At 40.5% G+C, this 15977-nt stretch overlaps 2 protein-coding genes and 1 long non-coding RNA gene across 6 annotated transcripts in view; all 3 read right to left on the bottom strand.

The window, feature by feature from the left end:
• mam (neurogenic protein mastermind) overlaps positions 1-15977 on the bottom strand; it is a 97469-nt gene that overhangs the window by 28529 nt on the left and 52963 nt on the right. The gene's annotated exons all lie outside the window — the stretch shown is intronic.
• LOC149091204 (uncharacterized) lies at positions 144-10018 on the bottom strand. 2 transcript variants are annotated; one of them, XR_016196973.1, is made up of 2 exons: positions 7617-10018; positions 144-226 (listed from the first exon to the last, which is right to left on the bottom strand). It is a non-coding gene; the product is annotated as an uncharacterized LOC149091204 (long non-coding RNA). The 2 variants fall into 2 exon arrangements; XR_016196972.1 differs by having other exon boundaries at positions 7623-10018.
• On the bottom strand, positions 10772-11426 carry LOC108653588 (acylphosphatase-2). Its single transcript, XM_018104212.3, has one exon. The coding sequence runs from the start codon at positions 11255-11257 to the stop codon at positions 10925-10927; it is 333 nt and encodes a 110-aa protein (XP_017959701.1). The 5' UTR covers positions 11258-11426; the 3' UTR covers positions 10772-10924.

The raw sequence follows: 15977 nt of genomic DNA, 5'->3' as shown, positions 1-15977 counted from the left end.
GAAATTGACGCTGTCGTCCAGTAGTGTTGTAAAAAGTCGACAGTGTTGCCAAGCGTCGACAGTTGTGCATTTTGTTGCGTTTGCTGCGTGGGCGCATTTGGCTTTTGATTTTGTTTGTGTTTTTATTTTTGTTTTTGCTTCTGTTTCTGAGTTTATTTGATTTGGATTTTGATTTGCTCAAATTGTCTTTACTTAGTTTTCTTTTGATTGGAATTCGATTAGGCAGCTGCAGCAGAAAAGCGACAATTCGATTAAAACACTTCACAAAAGTTCAACGTGAATAGCAACAAAAGGCGAGCGCAATATGCGCTGACTTGACAAAAATAATCAAAAGAAATTCGCTGAAAGACGTGCACAAAAATTTATTGAAAAACACAAAAGACAAAAGCGAACAGAATGAACACAAAATCGCAAGTGCGCAAAGACAACGGCAACAACAAATACATACATACTTAAAGCCAAACACAGCAACAACAAAGAAAATATTCAAAATACTGAAAAGACACTTCTAATCAGCAGCGACGTCGCCGACGGCAGAGCCGCGCACAACTGCAGCCAGAGTGTGAGAGCAGCAGAGCAAGAAGCGAAAAATGAGTGCGCTAGCGAGAGCGGGTGGCAAACGACGCGTCGCAGTCGCAGCTTTTGTTTTGTTTTGCTGCTGCTCTTTCCCTATGCTCAAGAATGGAAACCAACAAAAAAAAAAAAAAAAACACGAGCGAGAGAGAGAGAGAGAAAAAACAATCACATTTAAATCAAAATGTGTTTGCTTTTCTGTTTTTCTCGTGTCGCTTCGCGTTGGACACTCAGCACGCATCCGATCGGATCGGTTCGGCTCGACTCGGCTGCAGTTCGGCTCGGCTCAGCTTGGATCGAATCGGCAGACCGCGCGCGCGACTTTTGCTATTTATTTTGTTTTTAATTAATGCAAAATGTATACAAAATAGCAGCGCATAGGCGCAGCAGAGACCAAGGGTCGAGCAAGAGGAGTGCGCGGCGTGTTGCGGCTGGACAAAGCCAAAGCCAGTGGGTTGGTTTCTTTTTCTTCTTGTTCTGCTCGGCTCGTTGTTGTTTCTTTATATGCACTTACGTACATACACACGTATATGTATGTATGTATGTGAGAGCATACGCTTTGTCAAAAGGCAGTGCAGTAGCAGAAGAAGAGCACACACACACACACACAAACAGCCATACGTAGGTAGATATGTATGTATATAAGTATGACATACAAGTGTATGTATGTATATGCATTTGTACGTAATGGGGGAAGTTGCGAAATGGATTGAACGGTAAACTGACACGGGATTACGTCGCAAGCACTGGGAGCAGCTATTTGGTGAATATGTGGGTGTGTGTGTGTGTATTTGTGTGTGATTACACCTCTAAGTGGGTACAGATTTTTTTTGGGTGTTTTTAAATATAGAAGAGTATTAGTAATCGAATATGAAACTGAATGACCGCATTCGCACAGCTGAATAAATGCATTCACAAGTATTACATAAATGAATTAATGCATTCATGAGTATTCCATACATAGGCACATGCTTTTAAGTAGAGCATAAAGCACTTAAAGATTCAATCCCTAATCATAAATTTATTCACATAAACACTCACGAGTGTTTAATCAATGTTATCGCTTCTACGAAGCAACTTGCCTCAAATTGAGCGGATAAATGCGATTGAATACTCGATACTCTATGCTCCTCTTATTCATATTCATAATAAAATGATTCACATAAACTTTATGCGTATTTCCCTCTCCCCCCGGCATACTCAAGCACTTTCCCTAATCCAAACAGTCGCAGCACTAGTTAATAACTTTACGACACACAAATACTCTCGCACACACACACACACGCACACATTGGCATTCACAGTCACTCACACTCAATATGGCCGCCGGCTGGGCACTCGCAATCTTCTCGGTGTCCGTCGTGGCCATAAAAACCGAGTGAATCGAGTGAACCGATCCACGCGCCAAACACTTTTCCCCATTCGCTCGGCTCATTATGAATAAATGCCGTTTCATAAATTTGTTTTTCTTACTGGGAGGAAAATAGTTCCCACTCCCACTCCTCTCTCACTCTGTATGCAGCTCTACACACAGTGTCTGCTAGACAACATAAATACCCATTAAAGGGTGAATACTTCAGATATTCTGGTGGGTCTTCTATATTATGTATTGATTTGGAATTAGATTAGCATTCGTTCTCGTTACGGTCGTTACTATTTTATTTGATTATCTTTTAAGTTCTTTAATATTTTGAAGCATCGATATGTTGATCTGCCTAGGCTACCCTAGCAGATTATTAAATTCATTTTAAGGAAATAACTTTTTATAGGGTATCTGGCCAATGAGCAGTGGCCACCTGTTCGCTTTGGGGCTCAGCTTTCTCATCTCCTGTGCAGTTAGCTTTGCGGGCATCTCTCAATGGAAACGTGACACAAAGAATGCAAAACTCTTGAGAGGGAAGATGCCGGAGGGGAAGAGAGAGGGGGCGCATAGCTTGCCATAATATTAAACTTGTGTTACACACACACACACATACACGCAGAGTGAGCGACAGGTCCAATGTGAAGGCCCGTTTAGAGCGTTAAAGCCACTCGCACAATTTACAAACTTAAAAGTAATTTAGTTTTTTACGACTCCGTTGCGGTAATAAAAATGTTTTGCTCACTCGCTCGCTCATTGGCTTACCCTCGCCCACCGCCTCTACCTGCCTAGCTCCCTCTCTCTCACTCTCTCTTGCTCGCTGTCGCTATCTCTTACACACTTTCACAGCTCACCTACAAGCCCATTCGTTTCACACTGCTGCCGTCTTCCATTTTATGCCACCTTCCTCAACCTCGTCTGCCTCTCCTCTATACAGCGCTGCATTTACATTTATCGATACGTCTTTGTCATTTACCTCTTCTTCTTCTTCATGTTGACCCCCCGAAAGCCCCTTTTTAATGCTCACAAAGCCAAAAGTTAAAAAGCTGTAACTCAGGTAAGGCTCAAGAAAGTAATTTATTTGCGAATCTTCCTAAAATATCTAGCAGATAAGATAATAAAGATGAAAACGATTTTCAAGCGACGATTGATTAATGTACAGATTTACAGTGAATTTGATTTAATTCCTATACTTGACCAGAATAATCTTAGCCTTACTCTCTATAAATAGATTTACTTAAGCTATAGACTGACTGACTAAAGTTCAATAAAACTTAATTGTATTCAACCATCCCTTGCTCTTCTCTCAGTGTAGATTTTCAAGATTGTTTTGCTTAGAAGAAAGTCTACAGCTTGTAATAAACAAGGGAGTTTGTTAGTTACTCTCTCTCTCTCTCTCTCTCTCTCTCTCTCTCTTTCTCACACTCTCTCCATTTCCATGTTCCTATCGGGGGAGACTAAAATAATGTTGTACACGCTTGAAGCGCATTGAAATAAAGCGCAAAATATGATGCCGCGAACCTTGACACATTAAAATAAGCAACAGCAACAGCAACGGCGTCGGCGTCGGCGACAGCGACAGCGACTCTGGCAGCGACGTCGACTGCGACGCCAAGAGCGCTGACAGCGACTGTGAGTAAAACGGCAAAAGTTGACGTCGACAGTCAGTAAATTTGCGTGTAAAAATAAAAATGTGAAAAAGCTTTGCGGCTGCTGTTATTGTTGCTATTGCTGTTGTTGTGGTTGTTGTTGCTGTTGTTTTGTCTGAATTTCATTTTCATGTTTCAATGCGGCGCGCTGCAAAAATAAAATAAATAAATGCTGTGCACAACGCGGCGTATGATTAATGCGAATTAGCAGCAAGCGAGCAAAGGAGCGAGCGAGAAAGAGGAAAAGCTGTAAACGTACTGTTAACCAGTAACTGGGTGGCCAACGGAAGTGGTCGAAAAATTCGTGGAAAGCCTTTGCCAGATAGCCCATAGGCTCGCTACCCCTGCCTCCCCCCACCCCACCCTCTCATCCACAACGCCTTGGCGCCCCCTCGCTTCGAATAACTTTTGTGTGCGTGAATCGAATTGAAGTGCGTTGCCTTTTTCTCGCTCTGTCCGTATGTCCGTACGTCTATATGTATCTGTGTGTGCTGATAGGCTTTTGCTACTCTATAAAGAAAAGGTACGCAGGTGCGAGAGGCATGCTAATAAGTGCGAATTTGAGCCGTTAAAGCGAGTGTGTGAGGCAGCGAGGCAAAGTGATGCGGCTACAGAGTTGAGAACACATCAAATTAATATGTGAATAAATATAATTCGGAGAAGAGAAGAAGAAGAGTAGGCAGCGAGGGATCCATAAATACACATTGAGCTTGAAAAAGTTGTTCATGAATAATGAGAATTTCAAAAAAAAAAAAAAAAAAGGCAGAGGCAGAATCTTATCGCATAATCGCTGTGATAGTTTGTCAATCATCAGACTAAACTAAGTAAGATTCAATTACTCAAACAATCATTCAATCGTTCAATCATTGAAACAATCCTAGAAAACAATAAAATATCAATCAGTTGTTCAACCCATCCTCAGATCATAAGACAATCGATTGATTAGTTTAGTTCAACTAATCTATCATACTATCAACAAGTCCTTCAAGCTGGTAACCAATAGTTAAATTAATCATAAAATGATTTTTTACAATATACAATACTTCAGTCAAGCAATCATTCAATTCAAATAATAAATAAATTAATACATCTTTTGTCAATCTGTCAGTCAATCCTTCACTTTATCACTCATATTAGATAACATTTTAATCCAACTATAATTCAAATTGCCCAACCTAAGTCCCATTCAGTACATCAGTCAGTCAATCATTCAATCATAATCCCAATGAAACTTAATCCTAAAGAAATTAATTTTGAATTGAATTATAGAGAAAGGAAAATTAATCTTCATGATAAATATTTAAAATTTTCATGGAAACTTTCAAGGCTTGCATATATTATGCAATTGGCTTTTCCGACTGTTTTTCACTGCTTTGGAAATATGAATGAATATTTCAATCGCCGTCTTTCATTAAAAATAACAACTCGATATTGAGCCATAATTTTAATAAATTCTTCTTCTTTTTTATTTACTACCATATTTAATGGCAGCTCATTAATAATGCAGCTCTGTCTCTCCCTGCTTGCTAGTTTAATTAATTATTTATATACAAAACTGCATTAATAAGTGTGTATATAAATCCGCTGTTAACTCCTCTATTTCGCTCTTGCTTTATTCTCCAATTAATTTTTAAGCAATTTGAACCTGAAACGCAACCATGGCGTATGCGTAATAATTTAGCCTTGCTGTTGCAAACGCCCCTCGACCCATTTGTATGCACAGAGAGTGGCAGTGGAACGAAGAGGAGCGCGAAACTGAGGCAGGCGGTGTGTTAGGGGCACGCCACGCCCACTCGGTAGTCGCTCTTATTACACTTTTCCATACAATTAATTTTGTTGCACATTAAAAGAATACACAATAAAATTAAGAAAACAACGGAAGAGAGAGCGAAAGACCATAAGATACCCTGTAAATTTGGATGCCAGTCGCATTGTTGCAAGTGTTCTATAACCGGAAATATACCCGCTTGGCGCTGTTTACAGGGTATTTAAGCGACGTATACATATTATAAATCATTTTTCAACTCATTTAACTGCTTGCGAAAAACTAATGGGAAATTATGATGGCAAAAATTAATTAAGAGACGCCACAGCAAAATCTCAGAGCTGAAGGAGAACTGCCAGAAGAAGAAGCAGCATAAGAACAATCGTAACAGCTGTAATGATAATAATAATAATAGTAATAATAATAATACTATTATTATTATGGCTCTTAATGTGTGTGTTTGTGTGTGTGTGCGTGCATTCGAATGATCGGCAGCGACCGCATTTTTCTTTGGCCATTTTCCCTCTGGCCATTTGCATTTGTTGCGGCAGCGTTTTTTTTTTTTATGGCAGTTGTTGCATGCACCATTCGTGCCTCTGTTTTGTCTATGTGCTGTTTTATCTATGGGCGCACTGGGAGAAAAATTCGAGCTGTTTTTACAGTAAAAGCATGAAATACTCAAGGTTTAACAGATCTGTATTACAATTAATAAACAGACTGAGGCTAAAGAAATTTTTTATAAAACAAAAATGATTGCAGTTCACCCAAAATCTTTTAATTAAGTTTTGTTCATTTTTGGGCTACAAACCAAGCAAAAACTTATAACTTCAGAAACTTTTTTATAGTGTACACATTTACGATTCTTTATCTCTCTCTCTCTAGTCAAGTAATTCTAAATGCCCGGACATCAAAAATTGAAAAATATGAAAAAAAAGGCATTTTTGGTTTCAATTTTAACTGATCGTTTAGCTGTACTATTATCAAATCCACTTACACATACACACACAACTAGATGCCAGGCAATTTCAATTTCTTTTAGCTCTTTGATATTAAAATTCATATTGTATCAAGATTTTTTCGTGTTATGTACTAAAAGCATTTCCCCCATGAATTCAAATCATTTTTTATGCCAATTTCTGGCCGTGTTTCCCATTTGAAATTCATGAATTTCAAATTTTTCATAGCTTTGCTACTTCTTCCTCTTCTTCTGCCTTCTCTTTTTAATATTCAAAAAAATGTCTAATTAATTGACTTATTTATTTGTTCTTTTTGTATTTTGTATTTCCTTTGGCTGCACTTCACTTGATTAAGTGGCAAACGAGGAAGTGGGTGGTGATTGTCAGAAGTAGGGGTGTTGAGGGTAGGGGTATTCCCTGATAGATTGTCCGCACTTTTTGCGCAATTTTCGTTGATTTATTTAGCATATTTTGATTTATGTTTTTTAATTTCGCTCGAGATGGAAAAATTGTCTGTCAGACGGAGGGGCACTGTGTTGAGCGGCAGGGGGCGGGGCAGATGTAGGACACAGAGGTCAGAGGGATAGCCCATCTAATGAGTCTGCAGCTAATAAATTTGCATTCGCCATGCATAATTTCTCAGAGCTAACACAAATGTCAAATAAATAAAAACACGAAGAGAAGAAATAAACATTTCTAGAGAGGCTCGATGAAATTTCTTTTGAAAGCAACGAAAAAATGAAACAATAATAAAATAAAATAACATTTTGCACAATTTTGTGTAAATGCTACTGGGAAATTCCCAAGGAAATATTTAAAAATCAGAAACGAATTTCTGTATAAATTTCAATGAATTTTTTTCAAAGAAATTTTCTTGGCAAAAGTTTTAATTTATGCTTGCAATAAATTTTTTATTTAAATTTTATTAAATTAATTTTCTCTATAACTTTACTTTTTTTTAAGTTTATATGTTTTTTTTAATTGTCATATAGAATTTTTTAAAATTCTATTCATAAATATTTTTTTGCGAGCATTTTTTTATTTATCATGTTTTTATTATGATGCTTTGATCACATATTTTTGTTTCATTTTAAATTTAATTATATTTTTATCAATTTTAGTTTTAATAATTTTTTTTTTTTTTTCAATGGTAATATTTTTAGTATGTATTTTTGTTACATTCAATTTGATCACAGTTTTTTTAGCCTTTCTTTGCCAATTTTTTTCTTGTCAATAATTCATTGAATTGTTAAAAGAATAAACAAATAGAATTTTTTTTCTTAAATAAATATAATTTATCTAAATTCATAAACATTCACGTGGAATAAATGTGCTAAGATGTTGCACTTTTAATTCATTCAATTTTCTATGATAATATTTTGCCTTTGTTGCTGCTGTTGCTTTGTTATTGTTGCTTTTGCTGTGTAAACACTTTTGAGCCGCTTGCACAGTTTGCCACACTTAATGTTTATTTGTTGTTTTTTTTTTCAGTTTGTGTATTATTATTATTATTATTTTTGAACGCACGTCTAGCGTCACTTTTCTTTTGCTTTTCGGCTTCTGAATTGCTGGTGCTGCTGCTGCTGCTACTGTCGATGTTGTTGTTGTTGATTTTTAGTACTGCTGTTGCTTTAGTTGCGACTGCTTCTCTTGCTGCGGCTGTTGCTGCTGCTGCTGTCGTGAGTCGTTTGGCAGTCGGTTTATAACTGGCACGAGCCGCTGCCAGCGAAGCAGCACGAACCGAATGCGGACAGACTGTTGGCGCTGGCAGCGACGCCGGCAGCGAGAAAGTTTGCGTTTGCATTGTTGCAGCGCCGCAGCGTCAGCAGAGGCAGCCAAGCGAATTTTTCAGCGCTGTAAAATAGGTACGCTCGTATGTGTTTGTGTGCGTGTGTATGTATGTGTGTGTGTATGTTTAACTGTGGGGGTGGCTGCAAGCTGTCAACCTGTTATGTTAAGTTCGTCTGTTAGCTTTAACAGAGCGTCGCCTTGGCTTGGCTTATCAGTTGTCGCTGTTGCATGTCAACGCTGGCGTCTCTGCCAACGTCGCTGCCAGCTGCTTTCATGTTAAAACCAATTCGTTTGTCATTTGTTTAATGACACAAATATTTGTGCACACTGCATCTATGTGTGAGTGTGTGTGCGTGTGTGGAACACAACTCATTTTCAATTTCCATTTTCTTTTTGCCCATTTATTGTAATAATTTCGTCTGCTGTTGTGTTTTATTTTTGGCGTCATAAAAGTTTTCCGACTTGTTTTCCACGTTGCCTGGCGGCTACCTCCCTGTCTTGCCCTTCATTCACCCCTTTCTCTTCCCCGCTCTTAACTTTGAGTGTTGCAAAGTGTGCTATAAATTTGATTACTACATAATAGCCCCCAATAATAATGCGTCTAATGACAATACTCAGCCAGGTGCTGAGAGTGGGTGGGGTTAAGCTTTTTGTTATTTGTGTTTTTGTTTTTGTTTTCCTCGTTTGCTGTTCTGCTCTGTTCCCCTATCTCTGTCTCGTTCTATATTTGTGTGCGCCTTTCAGGCAAATTGAATTCCATTTGATGACTGTTAAATTAAGTTGAAATGTTCTGCTGCCTTACGTCGCCAGTTCCAGACGCTGCTGCTCTGCTGCTTCGCTGCTTCAGTAACTGTAACAAGGACGTAGAGACTAGTAAGAGGAGGTAACAGCGCTCAAATTTCACAACCCTCGCAACAACAACAATATCTGAAGCAACAGCAACAACAATGTAAACAACTAAATAAGGAAGTGACACCGGAAGACGCTTCTGCTGACTGCGCTGCCAGCAGCGTCGCGTGGCTGGCAACGCGCGCGCGGAATGCGCAAAGGAATGCTACATTAAGCTGGCTGGCAGCTCCTGCCAGCGTTAACAGCAGCCCAGGGCAAGAATCACTCAAAGCCGGGCAGCAGAAAGCGACAGCGAGAGAGTAAAACACGCGAATGAGAGAGCTAATGCAGTGTAAGCTAGTTGAGTGCAAAAAGTGCGCTCTCGCATTCGCTCGCTCTCTATGTTACGCTTTGCCGACGCTGCTCTCGCTAGCAAAATGCCAACGACACCGGCCGGCTGAAACTAGTAAGAGCCATAGTCAGTCAAGCCTCAGCCCGAGAGCCGCACACCCACCCTCTCTCTAACTTTTCGCTCTCTCTCTCTCTCTCTGCCCCCTTGGCCAACTCTGCCAAGCACTTTGCAGTTTAACCTATAAAAATACCGCACAAACAGCGGCGACAGCAGCAGGTTTGCGACTGCTGCAGCAGCCGTAACATCAACAGCAGCATCAGCAGTAGCAACAGCAACAGCATGTAAAATGTTGGCGCTGCTGCTGTTGCGGTTACTTCTCTTAGTCTCTTTGCGCCTGTTACGCACGCAACGCAGTTGCCAACACACACACAGACGCGCGCGCAAATAATACACGAAGCGAGCGTCGCGACGTTGCTCTGCTTTTGCGACCATAGCTGTTCTTCTTCTTATTGTTGCTGCTATTGCTGTTGCTGTTGTTGGTGCTGTTGATGTCAGTGGCGTTCATTTATTTGATTTTGTTGTGATTATGCGCAGTGCATGGGCGTCAGCGTCAGCGCCAACGCCGTCGTCGACGGCGCGCTGTACCCAGCGACCCATGGAGGGCATTGAGTACTTAAAAACAATAACAACAACATGAGCAACACATAAAATATGCACTATGAGCAGGAGTAAACGACCTACAGATACCCTTTAAATATTTTTATAGAATATATTTGAGTCGGCAACTATTAAATATATATTTTTAAAAATCAACAGGAGAATACATCTACAGATACCCTAGTAAACTTTTTATTAAAGAATGTGAATGTGAAAATGTTAACTATATTGATTTAGTTGTTTTGAAATCAAAAGAAATAAATTTATAAGAATACATAAAAAGGGGTTATATTAAAAGTATTTCAATTTGGAAATTTTACTAAATTATTTAAGAAAGAGTCTTGGCCGAGTGACCTGCTTGACCTTGGCAAAAAGCAAAGAATATATGTAAATATGTACATATATACAGACATAGAGTACTAGATTAGAAATATTATGTTACGCTAAATATGTGTAGTTGATACTCTTCCATGAGCATCTTTTGTATACGCACTGCCCATACCCTGTACTCGGACCTGCGTTGCTCAGCGGTTTCGTCACGTAGTGCCAAAGACAGAGAGAGAAATGAGCCAAGCAGAGTGCCGAAGATGTGGGCGGAGGCAACGACTCTGGTAGCTATTTCTATGGCTCTGCTGGCTGCGGCTACGGCTACGGCTACGGCTATGGCTGTGGCTGTGGCTGTTGCTGCGATGTTGGCTCGTAAAAACTCATTGCCAGGCGCTCAACTGGAAATGCGGCACAGCCAGAGGCTGCAGGTGTCTGTCCAGCTAGATATATACACACAAACATAGCTAGATACTTAATTAGAAACTGGCAGTTTAATAAATGGAAAGCAGAAGGTGGGGGATGTCCGAGCTACTCAGGATTCTAAAGCAGGTTTTAATTGTATCCCAATACACACACACAGACACAAATAATGCAACGATTAACAATTAATTTGAATTTCGTCAACGCCAAAAACCTTATAGCAGAATACACCTGTCTAATCTCTCCTTAGATCACAGACAGCCTGCGATCCGACGCATGATAGCGTATGGTGAAGTTGTCGAAGTTGTGCACCGGAATCTCCCGGGTGGGCGTGAAAGCCGCATGCTCAATGACCGCCTTCTCGCTGCCGTAGCAGAGCAGCCAGAACTTGACCGTGTTGAGCTTGGGCAGCGTGCCCTCCAGCTCGCCAATCACAGTGCCACGATCCGTGTTCATCACCCAGCCGCGCACCCCGTTCAGCAGGGCCAGAGAGCGGGTCGCCTTGCGCATGCGAACGCCCTGCACCTCGCCGAAGACCTCAAAGCCGCAAGTGAATAACTGGTCGGCAGCCGTTTGCATTCTGATTGATGAGTACTTTGCGCGATATGATAAGGGATTTTATATATTTAGAAATTTGTATGACTTCCCAAGGCTCTGCAATTGCCTAAAGTTATGAAAAACAATTGAATTGAAACGAGCTGGTTCATACACATAATACCAGCGCCTGTTACGATCTGTAAATTCAACCCGTTTTCGGTGTTACCTTTTCATAATCTAAACTAAGTTCGAAATACCATATAGCTGTATGGTATTAGTATTATATAAGTCCAGAGTTGGGATGTAGATATTGTTATGAAAGCCCACTCATTAATAAAGGGCTGGCCAAATCGGTTGTATGAAAAGACTTTCCTACCCTTTCTCTTTTGAACTTGTTGACCATCTGTTTGAGAAAAACTAACTTTGAAAATACGGGAAGCTACTCTTAGTACTCAAGTGGAAGTTTTACTGTTCTCTTCTCTTCATCTATCCTCAGTATCTCATATACCTCTATTCCTATATTTGACTTTTCTTTAGCTTTAGCCCTCTGTTGATCATCAGTCCGCCCGGAAAGTACGCATATGAAAACATTAGGGGAAGCTAACTACCCTTAATCGCAGTCATGTATATCCGTGAGAACTGCGAAATTCACATGGAGGCTGAATGCTGGCGATGTGAAGAACTGCAAGTTGGTCTCTATTGGCAGCACCCTCCTGGCTAATCACAATGTATCTATTGTATATCGCCTTCTATATATGTACGTATGTATATACGATATCAGCGTTGGGGACTCATAAATCACATGCCGTACACAGAAGGAGACACACACACACACACACGCACGTACACAGGTTCATCTCTTGGCAATCCAATCAACTGGCAATGCCACAAAAAGTTAACAACAACCACCGTCTTGCCAGCCCGCCAGTCCGACAACCCGCCAACCTCCCCTTGTCTCCCTCCCACTTCCCTTGGCTATTGCAAAACAATAACTAGGCGAGATAAACAGACAACATTTGGCGGTAATGCAAACGTCGCTGCTGACGACGATTCTATGGCAAATATTTAATATCGTATTTACGGCAAGAGCGGGCGGGCGGGTGTTCGGATGAGCGGTCGAGCCACGACTGGGCAAAAAGAGGCCGGTGATAAATGACTACAGCGACGTTGACGGCGACGGCGACAGCGACAACAACACCGTTGCCCGCCATCTTCCTCTGCGCAAAGGCAGCGCAGCAGCAGCGACGTGCTCATTCAAATGTAACAGCACGAGGCGCTGCCGCGTCGCTGTCACTGTCGCTGTCGCTGCCTTCCGTTGAGCCGAAGGTGAGCAAGCCAAATCAAACAAGCCGAAGCGAAAAAATAAAATAAATAAATAAATAAACAATGCTTAAAAACGCAACGCTTCAAGGGATTTCGCTGCTGTCGCTGTTGTTGAGCAAACTTGGCTTTCAATTGCGACGCATAAAACTAGACTTGAACTGAACAAAAAGCAGCGAAGAGCGAGGCCAACGCAGCAGAGCAGCGAATTCGAGAAAGATACAGAGAGAGCCGAGCTTAGGGTTCGCTGTTAATAATAGCGGCAGCAGCAGCAACCGCCTGTCGATCACTAGTTAACAGCTGCATTTTAAAGCTATTTGCTGTTAAATTACGAGCGAGGTCAGCGCAGTACTGCAGTTAACAGCAAGAGAGAACATTTGAAAACTTAGCTCAAGTTAAGCTAAGACAACAGCTCTGGCAACTGTTAAGTCAGCCGCTTTGCTACGCTGCTAATAGTCTATGTTGTTTGTGATACGATTACGGAACGCCTTTCAAAACGAATTTCAACAAGATCTCACGTACGCACAAATAACAACAATATAGACGAAAAGTACAGTCCACAACACTGCCTACATATATGTATATTTTCTAATTGAAATGCAAATGAAAAGCTAAATACTAAAATTAGCTTATATATAAAAGTGAAGAGGCAGCACACAGAACAAAAAAACAACAACAACCAATCGACAACAAAATACAAAAATCAAAGAGGAAAATAAAAACCAGCTGAACGATAATTCAAACGCAATATGTAAACACTTCAAATCTGGGAACTGAAAAAACAAAGCCAACAACACTGCAAGAACTATAAATGCAAATGGTGTCTAAGAAAAATGTAAAGAAAGAATATAAAGACGAAGTAGTAACAGCAGTAGCAGCAGCGCCACCGACAGCGACGCAGCTGCAACAGCGCAGCTCTCCCAGGCGCTTGCAATGGAGTGTGCGGGCGTCGAGTTTGGGGTGGGAGCGAGAGACGTCGCCTGCTCCGCTGCTGCGTTTGGTATTTCGCCGTTGAACGTCTCGCTTCGTCTCGTCTAGACCCGGCTTGGCTTTTAATGCACGCACACACACATAAGTGAAAACTGACTTTGTTTGCTTACGCGATGACACAATTCTAAATCTGTGTTGGTCTCTCTCTCCCACTCCCACAGCGCTTTCGTATGAGTTTTGCCAGCAAAGGTTTGAGGTTTACGATTAGATTTAAGATTTGATTAAGTGACAGGATACTAGGAGGTAACAAATTAATAAATAAATGAATAGCAGTTAAATGACCCTCTGGGTCTTTGACATGTTATTTGCTCTCTGCATTAATTAACTATTTACCAATTACAGTAAATACATCCAATTTAGTGACTTTCCGATGTACGCACACACCTTAACTTCACTCTGATTATTGTTTACGCTACTTACGAACTTGCCAGCTTAAAAATAACGCAAAACTCACCTGCAACGAGAAAAAGTGAGAGAGAAAAAAGGCTGATTAACAAATGCAGCGTGAATGCAACTTGAATGATAAATCAACTGGCTAAAAATACAACAAAAACAATGACAAGAACAGCAGCAGCAGCAAAGGCAACGCCAACGCTAACGCTAGCGACAGCGCCGACGTCGACGCCAGCGGCCAAAAAAGGCAAACAATTGCAAAAATCTGCATGTGGCTGCCGTGCGCGACGGCCAAAGCGAAGCTAAAAATATTTCTGTTCGCTTAGATATCCAAAATTAGCAGCGACGTAGCGACGTCAGCAGCGAAAGAGGCAGACAGACAGACAGCGAGAGCGAGAGCGAGAGAGAGCGAACGACGGCAATGGCGACAACGTCGACGTCACTGTTGAGCCGTTGCGTTGACGCGCGTCGCTGACGGTTTGCGGCAGCGGCAGCTGGCAGCAGGTTGGCAGAAAGTCTGCCACTGATAACGGGAAATGGCATGCCAACACCAGCAACTGCTCACCACCACCTCACTCACTCATACACTCGCACTCACATCGCACTCACTCTCTCGTTCAGTTTGCTCTCGCCTACATACGCTCGTTCTCTCTATTCATGCAGTTCTGGGCAACGCTCACGCCAAAATAAACAAAACAAATGTAAAATGTGCGCCCCTTTGCGACGTTATGCTACGACCACCCCATTCTCCCATTCTTCCTCCCCCATTCCCACACACTGCCCTATGCCGAACCAGCCATGAAAATAAATATGTGGGCATAACAAAAATGAAAATTGTACGCGAAATGTGCCGCAAATGGCAGCAGATTTGCCATTAAAATGTACACAGAGGCCTTATGTTATACACTCAGTGGGTGAGAGCGAGCGAATTCCACAATAGAACGCGAGTGAGTGTGAGTGAGTGAGCGCTAGAAAACATAGACAAACAGTCGTAATATAATAAAAGAAAGAAATTGACAAAGCGCTAAAGCTGTGAGGCTGTTAAGAATCTGTTAACTAACAGTCACGTATTGAATCAGTCTGTTACGCTTTGCAAAGGCAATTTGTGATTCAATAAATTAATTAGAGGTTATTTTTTAGTCTTAGAAAAACAGCAGTGCTTGGATATTTGGGATTATGCTTGACTAAATATATTAAAAAATTGATATTTTTATGTATTTTTCATTGCGATTATTACAGCTTTTCTCACAAAACCAAAAAATTTATTTGGAAAAAAATTAATGCACTGCATTTCGATTGATTAAAAATTTAAACTTTTGTGCTAAATCTTTTGTTATTGTGGCTGTCAAAAGTCACTAGTGCAGCGTCTGTTTTGTAAATTAATTAATATATTTACGCGTAAATACAAAAATAAATCATCAACAATGACAAACAATAAATAAGATAAAAAGTGTATTTTTTTTTAGCAACAAATGTTTATTGTAACAGGCTGTTGCGTAGAAACAAGACGATTACACGATACATATATTTTTTATGTGTCGTTATATATTTAATTAGCAATTTATTTAACTGAACATATTCAAGCGAACTGCACTGTGAGTAACAGATATACTCATGTGTGTACATATTAGTTATATTGAGAGTGCGGCAAAAAATAATTATATAGAGCATATAAAGTAGACGTGTGCAGAGCGCAAAAGGCAATATAAAAATGCAAGTGATGGCCAACATCAGGGACGTGCTGACAAACTCAATTAGCCGGACAACAAGAGTTGGGCAATAGATGGAAACAACACCAACAGCGACAGCAACAACAGCGACAGTGAACCACAAAGGCATTAAATGTGCAAAATGAAAATTCCATCACTGAAAGAGCAAAATATTTGAACAATTGATTTTGTATTTTTCCTAGGCGTAATATTTGCAGTTATTTGTGAAAGCGCAAATAGGTGCATACAGAATGAAGTCTAAATGCAAAGAAAACTACAGTTTTGTCTTAACTCAACAAAAGGTTAAACAAAACAAACTGACTTAGTCAGCAATTAGCTCAAGTATTTCA

This window comes from Drosophila navojoa, chromosome 5 (genome assembly GCF_054131105.1).
Source record: "Drosophila navojoa isolate 15081-1374.11 chromosome 5, UAZ_NAV_1.0, whole genome shotgun sequence".
Lineage (NCBI taxonomy): Eukaryota > Metazoa > Arthropoda > Insecta > Diptera > Drosophilidae > Drosophila > Drosophila navojoa.
The sequence above is the reverse complement of the archived record's forward strand: the minus strand, read 5'-3'. Positions and strand labels throughout refer to the sequence as shown.